Here is a 12,719-nt window from a genome sequence, read left to right as displayed (position 1 = left end):
CATTTATTCAACATGGGTAAATAAAGTTATCACAAATAAAATTCAGTTCCAAAGGTATTTTGAAATGCTTCAAGAAAAGCCTTAAATTGCTCATGACTTTCGAAAATCTTTAATCAGGAATTGTATTTCTTTTCGGAAGAAGTAAAAACGGACATACTCGTAGATAGCTTCGGCCTACCTTCTAAGGTGCTTCTAGCTGAAGATAACATAAGTAAATTGAATATTTTACTAGATTGGAAGGCATAAAAGACTATCATTTGGAGTCACATATTCCTTACAATCTTTGGAAACCAATAATCATTTGGAGCGGGGCCAACTCGCTGATGTTTCGATGTTATTACATGTCGTAGTCACGCGTCTTCCAACCACGTGCGCTGCGGTAAAGCCCTTTAATAGATCAAATAAAGATCATACATCATTTTACATTTTGGTCAAAATTTGCAACGGCAACGGTGTCCAACAAAATTAAAACCGAATCAACACGTTTATTGCACAAATCAGAAACTATGCAAATAGGATTTCTATGTGGAAATATGTCTTTGAATTCCTTCATTATGATATAAATTTGTATTGTAGCAGATCTTTCGGGGACATAAATGAGGCTTCGATATTGACAATTATTTATTTAAAATCTATATCTCCCCAGGATATGTCGACAGCACGAAAAATGTTATTAAAAAAAACGTGTATTCTGGTTTACCAAAGTTATCTTAGGATTTAGGCCATTTTTGACTTAATTTGAAAGTCTTTTTATACCCTAGGAAAATTAAGGTTATCTTTCCAATATTTTATATTTTACAAATTTAAATCAATCATGTCTTCCAACTTAATTTCCTTCTTTACAAATATACTTTTAAAACGTTACCAGTTGCCAAAAATATATCAATTAAACATTTAATGAAGTGAAAGTAGAAAAGCAGTTAAATGAAGTGAGAAAAAGGATATCAAAATAATTTACTTTATTATTGACGTCCTAAACACTGTAGGATAATTCAATTATTGATTAAAAACGATGACTTTGATGAATGTTTCAAAAGTGTGATGTTAAAAGGCTGTGTAGAATTTTCCAATAAAATGTTTAATTTTGAATAGTTTGCTAGTTGGGTAGCTGTTACTTTGAAAACTATCAAACACGTTATATGTTTTGAATCATTGTATCGTGAAATAAAAAACAAAATTAAATGTTCATATTAAATATATTATTATAATAAAATTATAACTTAAATGAATTAAAAGAATTTAAATATTCTTTTTTAAAATAGGTATTTTTCAAGAGAAATAATGCAAATAATGCAACCATGAAATATTGAAACCATTAAAAACTAAGCCTGGTTGCAATAAAATAGCGAAATTGAATATTTTGTAGTGTTGAAGCTTAAAAACTTACCTCTGAACTGCTAAAACAACTGTCAACCATATAGAAGCCGTGTGAAAAAGTGCTGGTACAACCTGAAAGTAATAAGAAATTATATTTAATTTTTCCTTCTTAGAAGAATGAATTCAGATTTAAAATTTAAAAAAACTAAACATATTTCTTATTGACACATCACAATGGGCCATTAAACTGGCCTAAGTGTGTAAGTTTCCATCTTGGGCAGTCACTTTAACCTATTGCCGTAAATAAGTAAAGACATCTCAAAAGACCCAAAAACTATTTAAAAACATCAAATACCTTGAAATTATAATCAGTTAGAATGAAAAGTTTGCATGCTATTTTAAAAACTTCATGCGAAATATGTAAATATGCGAAATTTATTTCAGTTTCTTTTGTTCTTTGAATCATACGGCACTTTTACGTACCTACTTGCACATATGTATATAATATTTTATAATTGTAATGAAATTTCAAATATCGTGGCACCAGGAATAAAATATTGTGCATAGTCTTTTTCCAGCTTCCTTTCATAGGTACACACATTTCTGTTCAAACTGCATCACACAAACATGACTGTACAATATTTCGTAGTTCTTTTTGTAAAACTTTAACCCTTATGCACACTTCACAAATGTAAAGTAGAAGCACATACTACTTGTAATTGAAAACTCTGTAGTTTGAATAAATATGCAAATAGCAAACACTTCTCTGCGTTATGGATTCAATAAAAACGAAAGTCTTTAACAGCTGTGTACCAAAGTATCCTTACATAGGTAAATGGAATTTATAACAAGCACTTGCTGTTTTTGTCTTGAATTTCCTCAATTTATTTGCTCATAGATTCATAATATGTACATATATATAAAACTGTAAGCACACTTCTTTCAATCAATAAAACAATTAAATTACATTCAATTTTCTAATGCAATCAAACTGCAGTAATAAAGTATTTAATCTATTTGTAGAATCCTGCTCATTTAAAAGGATTATTATGCAGATGGAGATGTGTTTGTATCTATAAAGTCCGTTTATATTTCTGAATCCTTTAAACACACCACACTTTTCTACATACACCCATACATACATAGATAAGATACACATCAGCGTTCTTCGTCTATGTGAACTTGATGATGGTGATGATGATGATGATGAAGACTTGGAACTTCCTTCCTTGGTCGGTCGTTGTTGGTATAAGATAAGGATGACGCAACAACTTGTTGTTTGGAAATATAGCAGAATAAAATATTCCAAGATTTATTTCAATGCATCACTCGATGCTAAATGTAAACTGAATCAAGGACGATATTTTCTTTTATACATACATATATAGAAGACATATGCACTTTATTATTAGAGACAAATTGAATTATTCAAAATATGTACAAAAGATGGGGAGGAACAAACTACACTTAATTGGAGACTGACATCAGAAACTCTGTTTGAATTTCATATTTTAGTTTTCCAATTTGCTATTAAATATTTAGTTCCTGATAAGAGAAACATTCAATTACTCGTTTAATCAAGATTGTGAATTAAAAATTTCACGGATCTGACTTCTAAATGAAAAAAAATCCATTTAGGTCAGAATTGTTAGAGGTGTTTTATAAACATTTTAAAGTTCAGACTCAATATATAAAAGAGGCTGGGGTCCAATCCTCACTGTCGATTTGTCTCGCTCAAAAGTTTGCAAGTTTTCGTGTTTTGTTAAAAAAGTTGTCAATTGAATCATTCTTAAAAATTTATAGTTTGATTTCAAAATCTATTTTTGTTAACGAGATTTTTAGTCGAAAACCAGTTTTAACAATTTTAGTAACATTTCTTAAAAGATTTTATTCCTTTTATGAACAATACAAATTGGATTAATCAAAATTGTTTGAAGTCACCATCTTCGAGATATCGAGAACCGAACATCAAATTTGTTTATTATTTTTTGTAGATTTTATTTTTTTTTGTTTAAAAAAACAGGACAGTTGGATTTTTATAAAAACGACTTAATATCTAAAACAATATTTTCTGTGGAAAAAAAAATGAAGACAATATTTTTAATTTTTGAAAAGAAATTTGAGTCGAAAGTAAATTTTTACCAAATTTTAGTTCTGTTTTTTTTTTTATATTTTTAATTGTTTGTAAAAAAACTGTCGATACGATTTTTCTTAAAGTTTTATTAAAGGTTGAAAACAGTATTTTTTATAAAATAAAATTAAGGCTTCAAGCCGATATCTTATATTTTGAAAAGATATTTGAGTCGAAAATTAAATTTTTCGAACTTTAAGTAATTTGTTTTTAAGTTTTATTTTTTGTTAAAAAAACTGTCAATTAAATTTTTCTCAAATTTTTTTGTCAAAAAACGTTATTTCTTATTGCATACAGATATTTTGGAAATAAGATCATTTTTTGTTTGTAAAATATTCGAGGTGAAAAATATTTTTCTTCAATTTTTTGATTTATAAAAAAAAGGTTTTGATTTATTAAAAACATTTAAATTGAATTTGTTTCGAAAAATATACTAGTTTTGTACCACGTTCCTGAGATATTTTATAAATAAATAAATAAAGTGGTTCAACAGTCCATAACAATTCAGCCTGATTTCAGACTTACTATCAAGTACAGGGTTATCCATCTTCCGGTTTCAAAAGTAAGCGTAAATAAAACACATACAATATTTTTGTTCATGATATTTCTTTTTATTGTAAAGTTTGAACGTTTTGACATTATGTGGAAAATACTCGACCACCTATATTGGGCGGTATCTCAGCCATAACTTGACGAATTTTGATTTTTAAGTGCTTAAAAGTTAAAGGTTTATCTGCATAAACACGGTCTTTTGCGTAGCTCCACAAAAATCAAGCGGTGTCAAATTGCATGAACTTGGTGGCTAGTTGATATAGCCAAGATGAGAAATTACGAGAAAATGTATTTGCTTTAAAGCAATATTCGCTCGAATTGTGTGGCATGTGGCACCGTCTTGATGAAACCTCTCATATTCTGCAAGTCGTATTCGTCAATAGCAGGCAAAAAAAATCGATTGTAATATGACCATAACGCTCTGAATTGACGGTGACAATAGTTCCACTGTCGTTTTCGAAGAAGCTACCTCCGGACAAAAGAGCCACCAAACAGTGACTTTTTGTGAATGTAATAGCCTGTCTTCAATTACTTGAGGAATTTTTGAATCCTGAATACGAACATTTTGTTTATCAACGATGGAGAAAATCATCGCGCCGCTTGTTGACCAAGCACCCATTTGACCTATCTACGACGACGTTGTGAATGGTCAGCTGGCTTTAGTTGTTGTGTGAGCTGGACTTTAATTGGATAATTCCCGAGAACAACGAGGGATCTACAGATTTGGGTCTTCGGCAATGTTTTCACTTATAGCAGCGATATTTTCAGTGGTACGATCGAAACGATGATGTAACCAATCCACTCTCCTTAAATTTCTTCACAATGTTACCAATTTTTTGCGTGGTTGGACGATTATCTAAACCAAAATCTCCTCTTAAAGCACGATATGTGGCTGTGGCAGAATCACCATTCTTGTAGTAGGTTTTAAGAGATTTTACTTTGTGCGATAGTTAAACGATCCAAAGTGTCGGACTTTGAACTGAAAAAATAATTGGTTAAACAACTTAGTTTGACAGTTGTCAAATTCCAGATCTATACTTTTGAAACAGAAAAATAGATATACTCTTTTCCAGCCGCACATCAAGAATGTGAAATGTTTTTCCCACATGGTTTTCTTTCACTTACATTTTATTATTCAAAAGTTGACTTTAAAATTGTTTCTGTCAAGTGTTATAAACTAAAGTAAAAGCTAAATGCTATGAAATTTAGGTAAGAACGTGACATAATGAATATAATAGTGCTAAGACATCCTAGGATATTTTAAAGTCAAAAACGAACGGCCGCATTACATTAACAACGTTGTATCATATTTTAAAAATATTTTTTTAAAGTGGGCAACAAAATTTCGACGGCAAATCACGCACAGATGTTTTCTTTCTGTAATTCAGCTTACTTCCCGTTCTATTCAAATTAAAGTCTATGAAGGACACAACATGCTCTTGACAAAAAATAAAAGAAACAGAAAATGCTATTTTCACCATATTATCAAACCGAAATGAAAAACTGCGTGAAATCATGACACTTCCAACAACAAATTTTCAAAAGACCCAAGGTTAATTGTATAATTTGGTGTTGGTGTTATTGTGTATCATGGTGACTTGAAAGTTGTTTTTCTTTCAGCTATACTTGGATTTAAATCGTTACAAAGAAATCCAATTACCCAAAAATAAAGAACCATCTTGACAACCTCCTCATAAATACCCACAGATAAAGTAGTCAGCTTTGAAGTTCAATAGAGGAGTGACTAAGATGAAATCTTCATTAATCAGAGATAAGACAATCAGCGAGAAGGGTGTTGTATAGGGTTATCAGTATACTTGGTACCTAAATGTAAATCCCAGGGTATTAAATCGCTTCCTTCACCTTTTGTTTCATCAGAGGTGCTTTAATCCCTAAAAAAGGGATACTCTTCTTAAAAGGTAAAACCGTTCATATACTCGTGTATCGCCCAGCAACATTATATAGGTCTGTTAACCCATGCTTCTGGGGTGATAAGTTCCCTGACGTCAGTAGAATGCTTGTTGTATAGGCGAAGGCACATACAGTGGCAAAGACGGAGCCGGAAACAAGAGAGGACACAAGTAATGTGGAATGGAATCTGATTACATTTCTATACTATTTATAGGTTAGATACGATTCTACATAGTTTGTTGTGTAAAAGGGACGTCTCCAGTTGAGGTGACGAGCTGATGGTGATAATGATGATGATGATGACGATGATGTGTATAGCATGGGATAGAACGTCCTTACAGGTCAGGGAGCTGGAATTGCATTTGAAGGTAGGTTTTATCTCTACTTACGTGTTGACGGTGATTTAACGAGATTTCCTTTATTTCTTGGAAAGGACACTAAATAATGAGTCGAATGAGTGAATGTTTTTTTTTTCTTGTTTTTTTCTGAAGTCTGCAAACATAAAAATAACACCAAATCTTTTCAGTTCAATGGGTATGGGTTGGGCGGATCCTTTTTACCTGGATACGCCACCGACCGCCACCATCGACCGCCTGAATACTTCAAAGCTTATTTACCAGACTCTTTCTTAGATGATTTCTTTTGATTTGTGTATTTTATGCGGGTGTCTTTTATTATTTGTGCTGTTAGCAATGTTTTATTATTTTTCATTCCGAATTCTTTGTACAATCCAAGATTAAAAAGAATATAAACAATTTGAACTGAAAAACGAAGGAGAGGGTGTTTATTGTATACACTTTGATCAATCATTTTTCTAAGTTGAATTTATACCTTTTGTCATTCGTCGTTGGAGAAATACTAACATTTTGAATGAAAATAAGGAGCTTAGGGTATCCGAGGTGTGTTGATTTAGATGTTACAATAAAGGTAGATTTTACGAGTATAGGCGCCTTTGATACATAAAAAGATAAAGCGTAATGGAGAGGTTGTAAGGGTCATTAATTAAAGGATGGACGTTACTTCCTTGTTGGAGTTTTAACGAACGGTTTATGATAGAACAACATGGGTTGAGAAAGAAATGGTCACGTGCGCAACGGAAAGAATTGTTAATCATTTTCTTGAAGTTACTGGCGATATTTTTACTTTATGTTTGCTGTTTTAGAAGGTATTACGAGTATGTTATGTATCTAGCTATAGTTAAAAAACATACATATATAAGTGTTGGGCTAACATTTGGGGTGGAGGCTGATGAATTTCCAGTATTGCGATCCAATGATACAAATATGTACATAGCCCTCTTGCCTTTTTTGGGATATTAATAAAATCGTATTACATACACATAAATCTATCAAAAACAATAAACCTTTTGTTATACATCTTCAATCCTATACAAGCTGGCAGAATTCAGCTTAAAGGGAGAAGTGTTCCAGGAGTCTATCATTTGTAAACGACTATAAATCAAATCAGACCATTTCATGATCTTAATGATCTTAAACATCAAGACAGCATAATTACAATTCATCAATAGGTACAACACTTTTCATTTTAGATCGATTAGAACCAAAAATGCAGAAATGTTTATGGACAAAAAATCGTAACTGATTTTACATAATTAACAATTTAACTAACTAGGACAGTTTTGTTTGGTATTTCGACAATTTAATTAGAGTTTTGATATGTAAAAAGTCCCAAATTTTAAATCAACAACAATTACAAGTTATGTAAAAATTGCATTATATTTTTCAAAAAACAAAAAAAAATATATAAAATACAAACAATTTAGAAATATGTAAATTAAATCTTCAAGATATAATTATTCCCAAACTATTAGCTGTTTAAAGAATAAAAAGTCTAGAAGAGAAATAGAATTCAATTTGAAATTTGACTACTTTTGAATTTGAAGCGGAACTGTGCTACTGGGTATTGCGTTCAATAGTTATAGACGTGTAAAAATGGAGTTTACTAACGCCGAAACTCGCACTTTTTAAAAATTGTCCTTCGTTAAAGGCAAATCCGCTATAGAAATGGTTTTTTAAGATTATTTGTACTTTGGAGGATGGTACTCTATCATTTCGAACCGCGGAAGAATAGTTTCGACGATTCAGAGCCGGTGAAAATTACAACATGGATTAAACCGATCAAATCATGGAAAACATCGAATAAGACCGAAGGCTGGATACAAAAAAAGCTTGATGTTTGGGTGCCGCATGATGATCAGGACCGAATCAACACCTGCTATATGCTGCTGAAATGGAGTATTTGACCTTCGATCCAGAATTTTGGTTTTATCTATTGGAATCACAATTTACGGTGAATCGCATCACAATTAAACCATGTAGTGGCAGAAAAGATTAGGGCTTTTTTACGAAATCCTTCGGCGTCTGGAAAATACTCTGCTTTGAAACGGAAACTAATTGAAGAGTTTACTCCTATCCATCCAGGTAAAATCAAAAAGTTATAAAAAACCCTAACGTTTACTCGAAGAGATGCGAAACTTAGCTGGCGAAACCATTGATGACGAATTTCTTGCTACGCTTTGGCTAGGGTGCTTGCCTATCACGCTGCAACAAATTGTATCTCCTTGGAACGATGAGCCATTGAAGAAGTAGCCAAGATGGCAGACGGCATTGCTGAAACGGCGAATGTGGTATCAGTAGCCGCAGCGAGTACATCAGAGAGCAACAGATCATGAAATGTGAATGAATCCCCTATGGAAGAATTATCTGCAAAGATAGATGAAATTTCTAAACGTTTGTGCATAATGGTTTCAAAAAAGGTTTGCCGAGAAAGCAACAAAATGCCGACCACCATGTTCATTTCAGTCGAGAAACTAAGTTCGCTTGTTCATATACGACGAAACTACTGGACGTAACTTCTCTTTCCACAAACGAGGGGCACACGTAGATACTGTAAAAATGACAGCAATATGCAACTTTACGCCGCTAATAGATCCCACACCTAATCATATTGGCAAGAACGACTTGTCTTATCGCTTGGTCATCGAAGGAAATTGTCTTGGTATAGCTGACGTAAGAGTTTCAATAATTGACGCGGATTTTCTCAAGTTTTATGATTGTTCTGTTGACTTACACCGTCGAAAACTTGTCGACAATTCAACAGAAGTACAGTAAGCTACGATCGATTCGATTCCTCTGACGCTCCGCAGGCAACAATTATAGACCAAAGTAATCAATTTTCATCCATTTTAAAGGATTTCAACGTCATTTTCGATGATCAGCCTATCAGAAGAGCACAAACTAAGACCCACGTGACACACTGCATTCAAACAAAAGGCCTACATGTTACGGCAAGGCCAAGGCACTTCCCATCAAAAAAACTAGCTGCGGCAAAGCAAGACCCTCAAAAAGCAAATGGGCATCACCTCTACACATGGTATTAAAAAAATATTCTACTTGGCGGCCATGTGGCGATTACAGGCGTCTCAACTCAGCGACTGTACCTGAAAAATATCCGGTGCCTCATAATTAGAACTTTTCCCACATAGTGCACGGCCGAAGTGTATTCAGCACAATCGACCTGAAGAAGGCATATCACCAAGTCCCAGTTGAGCCGAGCGATATCCCAGGGGTATTATGAAGTTGCCGTCTATATGGAAACAGATTATCGAACAAAACGGCGCATATTTGAACTAATTCCGATCATTGTAATCCTTTTTATAAAGCACTGAATAAAGAAAAAAAAAGCGGAAGGGAGATATTATCCAAACTTTTTACATTAAAGGGATTTCCAATAAGAGGTTTCATTTTTAATAGTGTGATATTTGTGTGCTGTCAATTTTGAAGCTCTCATGTTTTAACATGAGACAACTTAAAACTACGCAGTTACTAAATACAATACGACACACGCTTCAAAAAAGCATTGAACTTTTTGAAACTCACGATTCGCAAATTGTGAGCACTTTTGAGTTGTTTTGAAACGCTTTATCGGTCATCAATAGTCGAACTGATTAAAGAATTTAAAATATTGGAATAAGATAATGACGTGGAGAATAAAACCATTATGTGTCGCTAAAAATCAATTTAGGGTATTGATTTGTAGATTCCTCATCAATCTTCGTAATAAAAAAATCCTCTAACGACATTACACTTTTCTGTTTCCACAAGAACCTATTCCGGTTGATCACGAGCAAAAGCAAAGTAATATTTTTATTGATTATGATTGGTTCCTTAAAATGCATCATCAAAGCTATCCCGATTTGATTCGAAAGGCTGCGTTAAAAAGTAGAATTGTCGCTTGGAAAATCCAAGTATTATTGCTGAAAAGTCTCTCTATCCTTAAGTTTCCACTATTTGGTGCAGTTTTTGATTCGACGCTGGTGGTGTAATTGGACCATTTAATCTTTATTCAAAAAAGAGGCTTTTGCATTACGGTAAACGGGTTGGAATTTAAGATATTGATGTAGACGACGTTTTATTTTCAGAATGATGCAAAGCGTGACAATGGAAAAGTTAATTTGATGTCAGTTGACATTAAAATTGTATTTTTGTCAATTTTTCTGTTGGTTGTGTCAATTCGGATTTCAAACCCAAAATTGTTTTTCTTTAAAGAAACTTTTTTACTTTTACATCACTTATTTCTGTATTTTCTACGAAATGTCAGAACACTTATTCATTTCATTTCAAAAATTCACTTCGTAGTTTTTCTAATAGTTTTAACTTTCAAAAAGATTTTTAATTAAAAGTGTTTTTCTGTTAAAGAAACAATTTTTATTCAAAGATAAGAAACAAACGAAACAACAATTCCGTCAAAATGTCTCTTTTAGATAATTTTCAAACTTATATTCCATTAAATGATGCTTTAAAAGAAATGTTGTAATTATCTAAATGCAAATGTGTGACAAGGAAGTCATTTAATATCTTCCAGTTTTAATTTGTATCTACTTAATGTATTCCAAAACTTTTGAATGTTACCTATTTGTTTCTTGGAAAACCCTACAAGAACACATACATACATATACATCAGAGCTAATAAAAGATAAAAGTTTTGAATACATTTCTCTCTTAATGTTTGTGTCAAGAGCTAAAAGCGTATAGGTAAGGTATAGGTACCTGTATCTATAGGGATGAGTATTTCTAAAATAACAGCAAAATATTTAATTAAACTGACAAAAATAATTTTTGTTTCATTGCTTTTGTATATAGCTCAAAACAATTCTAGAAATTCACATAGCCCAATTTAACTTGGTCCTATTAAATGAGTATTTTGCATCTTGCCTTGATGGTAGTTGAATATACTCGTGTACACTCAAAAATTTAAACTTTAAACCCTGCATGTGCACGAAGAGTTTTTGTCTGACTATTTCCGGGTTAACTTAGATAATTTCCGGTATAAATGTTTATATGTTTTTCATCGTGAATTTGTGAAAAATATTCCTTTATGTGGAAATGAAAACACTTGATGTACGTATATCCTGTTTTGTAGTTTAACAACTTGCACTTGAATAAATACATATAAAACGGGTTCTTAGAATTATTTCGGCAAATTTTAAAAATATTAAATCTCTGTGTGGAATAAAGTACACTTAAAATAATACAATAGAGCACTCAAAATTATAAATTGGATGCATTTAAATGTACCTACTAGATAGTTTCGTACTTTATTGCTATACAACACAAGGGACCGTACGTTGGGGAAATAATAAAAGTGATATCATTTTTCAATAAAAATGGCTCAACAAAAAACACAAAACAGGATACAGTTTGAAGCTACTACAAATATGTATAATAGTTTCATACAACAGTAAGACCCGATTAAGAGAAACAGCAAAATATCACGGATTTTTTTCACAGAAGAAAAATAAAAAAGTAACCCCCGGATGCGACCCACAACTTCCCATCCCGTCCATCGATTTGATTTGCTTAAGTTAGTAGGTTTTAATGTTTTGTTAAAAAGTTGTTAGTTGAATTATTCTAAAAAGTTTAAAAATTACCAACAATATTTTGCATTTGATGAAATAGTTTGATTTTAAAATATATTTTTTTAAACGAGATTTTTCGTCAAAAACCAATTTTTACTAATTTTATTAGCATTTCTTAACAACAATTTACTTAATGTCGAAAACAATATTTTCTGTGAGATAGAATTAGTTTGAAGCAAATATTTCAAATTTTTTTGAGTGTAAATTTGAGTGTAAAATCATTTTTTATTTATTTATTTATTCGTATTTCAAGTTACAATACTTTATGGAGACTACATTAAAATCAAACATTATATTTACATAAATTGACAGTGGCAAAAACATAATGTTACAAATTCAATAACTACATCATTCTTAATATGTAACGTATTTTTATTAAAACCAATTACAAACTCAAATTAGTTAAAAGCAATACAAGAAGCAGTTATTGGATAACGTTTCGTATAATTTGTGCTATGAAAAGGAACATTCAGAAAATTACCATTTATAAGGGATACAAAAAGAGTTTTTAAAGTATAAGGATCTTCGAAAGACCTAGAAGTTCTTAAAATAAATCGCAACATGGCGTTGTTTTTTGAAATAACATTATCAATTTGAAGAGAAAAATTCATATTCGAGTCAAGAACTGATTCTCAATTTTGTAATCAAAACATATCGGATCCTTTATTTTAGAAAACGTAACAATACTACACTTTTTTACATTAAAATTTAATCCATTGATGAAATACCACTTGGTTTATTATCAATATCTAATTGAATTTTACTAGCATCTGATGAAGAACTTACAGAACTAAAAATCTTGAGATCATCAGAATATAAAAGACATCTAGAACTTTTAGTACAATTCGGTAAATCATTTATAAATAAACT

The 12,719-nt window shown here is 31.6% G+C and overlaps 1 protein-coding gene across 1 annotated transcript in view; it reads right to left on the bottom strand.

Moving 5' to 3' along the window:
• Positions 1-12,719, bottom strand: part of LOC129947391 (sex peptide receptor) — a 138,952-nt gene that overhangs the window by 13,021 nt on the left and 113,212 nt on the right. The window contains exon 6 of the mRNA XM_056057925.1: positions 1,388-1,449. Coding sequence (XP_055913900.1) covers positions 1,388-1,449 — 62 coding nt within the window. The remainder of the gene's footprint in view (positions 1-1,387; positions 1,450-12,719) is intronic.

The sequence above is a fragment of the Eupeodes corollae genome, chromosome 2, assembly GCF_945859685.1.
Source record: "Eupeodes corollae chromosome 2, idEupCoro1.1, whole genome shotgun sequence".
NCBI classification, from domain to species: Eukaryota; Metazoa; Arthropoda; class Insecta; order Diptera; family Syrphidae; genus Eupeodes; species Eupeodes corollae.
This window is presented reverse-complemented; position numbering and strand designations above follow the sequence as displayed.